Consider the following 7,954-nt stretch of genomic DNA (forward strand, 5'->3'; position numbering starts at 1 on the left):
GAACTGTAGTCACTTAAAAACTTGGTTGGTCAGAATCCCTTGAAGCAATTTTTTAAATGTAGATTCTCATGCTTTCCACACATCCCAATTCTCTGAATCAGAATCTCTTTGGCCTTGAAGCCTGAGAAACTGTATTTTTAAAAGCTCCCAAAGTTCGGATCCACAGGTCTCTTGTACATTTCTGGTGGGAGTATAAATTGGTGCAACCACTTTGGAAAATAGTTAGGTATTGGCTCCTAAAGTCGATCATTCATATACCCTACGGCCCAGCAATTCCACTCGTAGATGTATACCCGAGAGAAACTCCTGCACGTGTACAATCAAGAACATTTACAAGAGTATCTATGGCTGCAATGTTCATAACGGCCAAACCTGGAAATGACCCAAATGCCAATCACCAGGAGAGTGAATAAAAACTGGATAAATGCACTGTGATGTATTTGCATAATGGAATAGTATACAGCAGTCAAAACAAAAGAACTACAATAAGCAAATGTTAGCCATAGAATATTAAGTAAAAAATGTAAGTCCCAAAAAAGGCTATCTACAGTACAATACCATTTTTTATAAAGATAAAAACAACTAAAAATATAAATATATATTTATATTTATATTTATTTATATATATAGTATATATAAATATATAAATATAAAATGCATACTTTTAGAAATATAGACTTAATAAAACTAAAAGAAAAGGAAATTAGGAACACGAGATTCGGGATGATGGTTACCAAGTCAGGGGAGGAAGGGGCTGAAGTGGAAATCATCATGGAAACTCAAGTAGGTTATTGACAAGGCCCTTGTTTTGCTGGGGGTGGGAGGTGGTGAGTGGAGGCAGGATTAGAAGGTATTTATTACATTGTTAAAGATAACTCAGTAAATAAATAAAAGTGGGCCTTACTTGGACCAATAATGAGATAGAGACATGAGATCCAAAAATAATAAAATTTTTAAATTCCCAGGTGATTCTAATAATCAGCAAAATTTGAAAACTTCACTGTTCTTAACAGATCAGAGAATTTGAGGGCCTACTACATAGAAAGCACTTGTTAGACATTATTTCAAATCCTAAAATAACTAATAAGGCAGGTTGGCATTATTTAGAGATGAACAAACCCAGGCTTACAGAAGTTAAGAAACTTGCCTGAGGACCAAAGTTACGATTCATCCAGATCCTTGCTGTCTGGACTTTGCCCCTCTGGCTCCTAGCAGCAGAGGTGCCAAACATGGAAAGCATTCTCAGGAGGTCTGAGATCCAGAGGTTACAGGACCCAGAGAGGAACGAGCAGGAGACTTTACTTGGGAACTAACCCCTTGTCCTGTCAGGCTGCGCCACCCCTGTCCCAACCAGAGAGCATCCGCCTGCCTTTGCAGGTAGGTGTGCGTGTCTATGCAGGTGGCAGAGCCAGCTGCCTCACTCATTCTGTTCCTCACAGAAAAGATTCACCACCCAAACAGAGTCCAGCTCCACGCATTACAGACCTTCCACAGCAGCAGGAGTAACTTCGAAAGACAAAGAGATGGCTAAAGCTGAAACTGTCGTGGCCAGAGGCTCCCATCTTCTCGACAGCTGAGTACCACCAGGAACATCAGACATGGGAAAGGGGGACTCCTCTCTTCCTTCAGTCTCACCATCGTCTCTGGTGACCTCAAGGGTAGCAACCTGCTCTTGTGTCATCAAGGATAAAGTGGCATCTGGGTCTTGAACCGCTGTTGTCATCTCTTGAGTGGCGATGTCTTAAAAGGGGGGAAACATTTTAAAATAGACCAAATCCTTCTACTTTAAAAACTCACTGTATAATTAATAAATCGGGGGGGGGGAAGGCAGATAGCTATTTCAGGGATTGTGAAGGCAAAGGGAGAATTCAGAAATATAAGGCCAGTAAATAAATATTTTCACTGTTGCTGCTTTCAGGAGTTGTGAATCAATTTAAGACAGAGATAAAGAAGTTAATGTAAAAAATTAGAATAAAACCCAGAACAAAGTAGAAAGATCAACAGCTGAACTACTTTCAGGCACATCTGAATATCAACATAATCAGTCTGTTAAGAAACAAATTATAAAGAACTAAATTACACTCAAAAATTCTCAGAAGCATTTGCGTATATTAATTTTCACATTTGCATTTCTGAAGGGTAAAAGTAAGTTAGTGCTTTAAAATAAATCACTGCTAATTACAATAACTAATGTTTGCTGATTTTCTATTATGTGCCCTACACACACAATACTAAGTGCACGGTGTGCATTATCTTATTTTGTCCTCCCATATGTACTAAGGGGAGGTAGGTGCTAATACCATTCCATAGACGTAGTATTTCATGGTGGTCAGGAATGCAGGCTCTAGAGCCAATTTGCCCAGGTCTGAATTCTTACTCAGTCACTTACTTGCTGTGGGACCGTTAATAAATTATATAACATCTCTGGGCCTTGAGTTTCCTCAGCTATAAAATGGGGGTGACAACAGTACCTATCTCACAGAGTTGCTACAGAAATTAAATTAGATAATACATGTAAAACACTTAGTCTATGCCCAGTACTTGGTAAATATTCAATAAATATCAGCTATTATTACCCCATTTTACAGAACTTAGGTTTAGAGAAGCTGAGGAACCTGTCTAAAGTTTCATAGCCAGTGCTTTTAACCACTGTGCTGACTATGCCCAAGGAACAACTTGGAGTGGCCTCTGTAGAAGATTTGCATTTGCTTTTAGATAAGAAAAGGGAATGAAATAGACCTATATGGTATGATGTGTCTATCATAGGTCCACTTTCTTTACAAGATTATATCTCCCTCAAATACGTTATCAAAGACTATTTGTAAGTCAAGATTTGCCCCCTTCTTACAGAGGGGCTATGCCAAAAATTTCAAATCCTGAGCAACTACTGAAACCTTAATTTCTAGAAGACCTTATTATCTCTCTTTCTCAAAATACTAGTTCTAGATACATAGCTTATTAGCAAGGCCAGTAAGTTATACAATGAAAAATAACATTCTAGGTATAGCTGAAAACAGTTTTCTCAAAGTTTTCATTAATGACATCATGGTATATCCTATTATTTTAAAATACATTTTCTTGAAAACAATTTATTTGCTTTAAAATAGTATGTGTTTGTGTGTTTTTCAGTATAAGCAGTTCCTTTTCTTGGTACCCATCCAATTTGGACTATTTTTTCTTTGAACTGAAGGGATTTTTACATTTGGTGGATCGATAACCCTGGTTATAGGACAAACAATGTGAGTTAGGGCAGGGTTCTCACATGAGCTTCATATTTGCTCCTTGTACCATTGGTTAAGTTTTTTCTTTCTTTTTTCTTTCTCCAATAAGATTGTAAATCTCTTGAGAGCCAAGATTCATTGCCCTTTTGTGTCTCCAGCACCTAGGACAATGCTATCTGTCACAAGGAGACAGTAATATATAGTTTTATCATTTTAAGCAGTATGCGTTCTCCACATTGCCCTCATTTCTGAAAGTATAATCAACATTTTTGAGACTAAATATGTAAAAACAAATATATAGTCTATGTTCATAGTTTTGTGAAGCAGCAAGAAAGGTCAAAGTGCATAGAACCTTGAATAAGTGAATGCTGTTAGAGAAAGAAAAGTTAGAATCGGAAATAGTAATGGAAATTTTAAAAATAACATTCAAAATTTCCCAACTTCTCTCATTCTTCCTACTTCCTGTAGAGAAAAATATCTATATAATAATTATTACAGATTATTTTTAAAACCTGATCTTCAATTGAACCAGCAGAAGAACTAGCTGAATCAGAGGACTGACTATAATCTCAGGGTATTAATCTGTTAGTAATAGCCAAAAACACCAAGAAATCATCGCATATCCTGAAGAAGATAATTTCCTAAGTGGTTCCTGGGTCCTAAAATGATTGGTGTTTGAGTTGTTTACTTCAGAAAATAATACTTATATTCACCCAAAAATGGGTAGGAAAACTTTTTGGCTATTCTATAACTACTATTGTCAATAATCATAATCTTTCACATTCTTTTGAACTCTATGAAACAAAAACAAATTAAAACGAAAGGAATGACTTGACTGTTCCTCTCTCTACAAAGAACATTTAGAAGCTATTTGATTAATTTGGGCAAGGCAGGCAATCAAGTTGGATAATTGCAGTCTAAATGGTTCTCTATCTTCATTTACTCACCCATTGAACAGATATTTATTGAGCACTTACTATATGCCATGCATGGTACTATGTGTTCAAAATTTTAAAAAGTCACCTGTTAAGAGATTGTAGTTTATGAGGCAGTTATGACTAAGAAAAATATTCAATAATCAAAATAATCAGTAATTACCAAATCCATTTTACACTGTAAGCTACATTAATAGAAGCTAATGCAAGGCTAGTAAATAAGAATCATGGATTCAGGGCCGGCCAGTTAGCTTAGGTTGGTTAGAGCATGGTGCTGATAACACCAAGGTCCAAGGTTCAATCCCTATACTGGCCAACCACCAAAATATATATATAAAAGAAAAAGAAAGGAGGGAAGGAAGGAACGATTTCAATTGTGCAATGAATAATCTGTGACTATAGGACTTAATGCTCCAGAAATATAAGTGCTATGAAGAATTGAAGTAAACTTCTTGCTCAGCCATATCTAATATCATGATGGTCAGGTGGACCCAACTCTCTTAATGTCATTGAAAAACCAACTTGCAAAACATTTTCTAGAAGTTTCTATGAAAATTTACAGCATACTGGGTCTTTCGGACTTTAAAAACATGAATTAGACATGTGAACTCCAACTTTTATCATTTATCAAATGATCTTTTATCATTTCAATTCAATCTCACTAACACTTTATAAAATGTATAATTTGATATTTGATATTTTCCATTAATTGGGCTGTTTGGCTGAAGTAACACATTGTACATGTTCCAAAACAATTAGAAATGAGCATGTACATCTTATACTAAGCTTTTCCTTCCCAATGGTGTTTTCTGACCAACTACATAAAATATAAGCCTTGTCAGCTTTACTATTCACAGATGCAAAGGCCAAGAGAAAGTAGAAAATGTTGAATCAAGCTAGCGGATGATTTATCATTTTATTCTCCTTATTTCTAGATGGCTTCTTTTTGGGAAAACAAAGTCAGAGAGCCCATATGGTTAATACTATAAGATAAATATTTATCTTAAACATTTTTGTAGGAAACATCAGGGATGTGGTTATAACTTACAACAATGTGTAAAATACCCTACATTGTTTATGATACCACTTAAACATACAGCTAATCCTTTCACATTTTCTTGTGTACTTGTACATTTTCATAATAAAATGTTTGAAAAACATTAGATTATATCAGGGTTTCTCAACTTCAATGCTATTGATATATTGGCTCAAATAATTCTTTGTTGCAGGAGGCTGTCCTATGTATTGTAGGACGTTTAGCACTATCCTTGACCTCTGCCCACTAGTGCCAGTAGTACCCCTCAGTTGTAACAACTAAAAATGTCTTCAAACATTGCTAAATGTCCCCTAAGGAAGGAAGGGAGCAAAACTGTCCCTGGTTGAAGATTACTGGTCTATACGCAAGGGTTATATTTGGATGTAATTTTTATACAAAATCTGACTTATTTGTATACTTTTGCTTTTCACTGAAACTTAAATAACCTATTTCTAAATTGCTTTTTTTAAAAAAAAACAAAAACATAAAACCAAACTGAAAGATTCCAAATTAAACAAAGCTGGTTTTTCTTTCTTTTCATTTTCTTTTACCTTTCGGTGTATTTCCCAACAGTTGATATGCCTCAGACTCATATTCTGAGATGGAAACAGTCGTCTCTAAGAAAAACATAGCATCATTTTCCTTGGTGGATTCCACGTAGTCTCCCATACTTTGGAACAGGTTCACAGCAGAAACTTCCATATCCTCTATCAGACTTGTGGGAGTAAAGGAACTTTGATCAGTGAAGGCAGGTGATCTCTCATCCCCGTGCACTAGCAGCAGAGATGTCCCCATGTGTGTTTCTCCTTCAGGCAGCCCCAGGGCCACCTCTGTAGCCTCTGTCATGGGTTGGCCCCCTTCGATAATGTCGTCGTGGCTTACTTGTGCTGTCTGAGACGTCTCCATTCTCACCTGAGTCTCCGCATTGTCTCCATGCTTTGAGGTCCTTATCTGGCTTACACCCTCTAATTTGGTGTCATCCCACTCATCACTGAAGATAGAGGCAGCTGGAACAGCTGTGCTGACACTTTCTGTGACTTCTGGGGCTCTCAGCAGGCTGTCAGTTTCTGGCTCAACACTCAGAGTGTACTCAGAAGTTATGAGCGAATGCCTGGTGGCAGTAGCCTGGGTGCTATCAGCTGTCATCTCAGAAGGCTTTTCCCTATCAGGCGTGAGGCTTCCAGGCTCAGTGCCTGCTGTGAACTCTGCACCAGGAGAAGAAGTTGTCCTGTGGTCTGTGTCTGCTCTAAATTTCCCAGTCCTCGGATTAGTGGTAAATATTTCTTTAGTATTCACATAGGATGAAGGTGAATGCTCCAAACTAACTCCTTCCTGACTTTCAGTTGCAAATGACTGATTATCCACATACTTCAGAGAACCTGGTGTCACTTCTGTGGTCTCTTCTGCAGTGGGCTGAATGCTGGTACTGCTAAAGTGTTCCTCTTTTTCATCAATCTTCAGAGAAGCAGTTGCAGTGATAGCAATAGTTAACATGGTCTTGGAAAGTCTGCTTTCAGGAGACATTCTCTCTGGCTGGCTGGAACTAAACACTTCTTCACCTGCTGGGACCACTGGCTCAGTAGCAGTGTAATCACTGGGGTTATTAGGCTGCATGAGCCCAGCTCCTTTAGGATGGGTTTCTTTGTTAATCAAAAATACTTTATTTAATGACGTTGCTGATGGTCCTGCTGACACTATCATTGGATCTTCAGAGACCACAAGGTGGGGAGTCTGCTTTGAAGTAATGGAGCTATTTTCTAGGTCACCTGTGTTCATCCTCGCAGACTGCCCTTTTTCTGCATGAACATGAGCTAGCTCCCTCCTTTCCATTTTGGGGAAGGCCAGACATTGTGTGGCAAAGTTGAGAAGTAGAAGGCTACAGAAAGCCAGACAAATGTGCAATACAATTGGTCTGCTCATAGTGGAAGAGAAATGCATGCATAAACTAGCAGAGTTGACAATTCCAGTAATTGAGTCCTGCAAGAAAATAAAGCATAGCAAACTGTCATATACACATATTTTGTAAATAAGTCCCTTTAAGATAACTATAAGTAAAATCATCTCCTTGACTTCACACACAAAGATGATGGGTAGAAGAGGACTGTTCTATTTCTTTGTACCTTTGAGACATGAATAACCCAGTTCATTTTTCCCTGCTGAATTTTGCAGCTGATTTAACTTGAAGCTCCCTAGAAAAAGGTATACATAGGTCAAATATTAAGTTCATTGTTTCTTAAACACCTACTTGAAATAAACTACCCTTGAAGTCACATTTGCAATAGTCTCTCCAAATTCCTCTATTAATCATGTAGTGAAATGACTGCAGAAATAGCAATATGTTCAGGATATAGAATGTAAATCTTACATATTCATTCAAAGAATTATGTGTTTTTTCAATGTTGCCATGGTTTGTGTCCCCCAAAATTCATATGTTGAAACCTAATCACCAATGTGATGGTATTAGGGGAGCCTTTGGGAAGTGATTAGGTCATGGGATTAGTGCCCTCATAAAAGAGATCCTAGAGAGCTTCCTCATCCCTTCCACCATGTAAAGGCACAGTGAAAAGGAGTTCTTCTATGAACCAGAACGCAGGCCCTAGCTAAACACCAAATCTGTTGGCACCTTGGTCTTGGACTTCCTGGCCTCCAGAACTGTGAGAAATAAATACCTGTTGTTTATAAGCTACCCAGTTTATGGTATTTTGTTATCACAGCTCAAATAGACTAAGACAAGTGTGTTTTAAAACTTATTAATATCATCA

The 7,954-nt window shown here is 37.6% G+C and overlaps 1 protein-coding gene across 1 annotated transcript in view; it reads right to left on the reverse strand.

The window, feature by feature from the left end:
• ARMH4 (armadillo like helical domain containing 4) overlaps window positions 1–7,127 on the reverse strand; it is a 121,535-nt gene extending 114,408 nt beyond the window's left edge. The window contains exons 1-2 of the mRNA XM_063092286.1: window positions 5,744–7,127; window positions 1,486–1,740 (exon numbers count right to left, since the gene is read on the reverse strand). Of these exons, the coding sequence (XP_062948356.1) occupies window positions 1,486–1,740; window positions 5,744–7,112 (1,624 nt within the window). The 5' untranslated portion in view covers window positions 7,113–7,127. The remainder of the gene's footprint in view (window positions 1–1,485; window positions 1,741–5,743) is intronic.
• Window positions 7,128–7,954: the final 827 nt, after the last annotated feature.

This window comes from Cynocephalus volans, chromosome 3 (assembly GCF_027409185.1).
Source record: "Cynocephalus volans isolate mCynVol1 chromosome 3, mCynVol1.pri, whole genome shotgun sequence".
Classification (NCBI taxonomy): domain Eukaryota; kingdom Metazoa; phylum Chordata; class Mammalia; order Dermoptera; family Cynocephalidae; genus Cynocephalus; species Cynocephalus volans.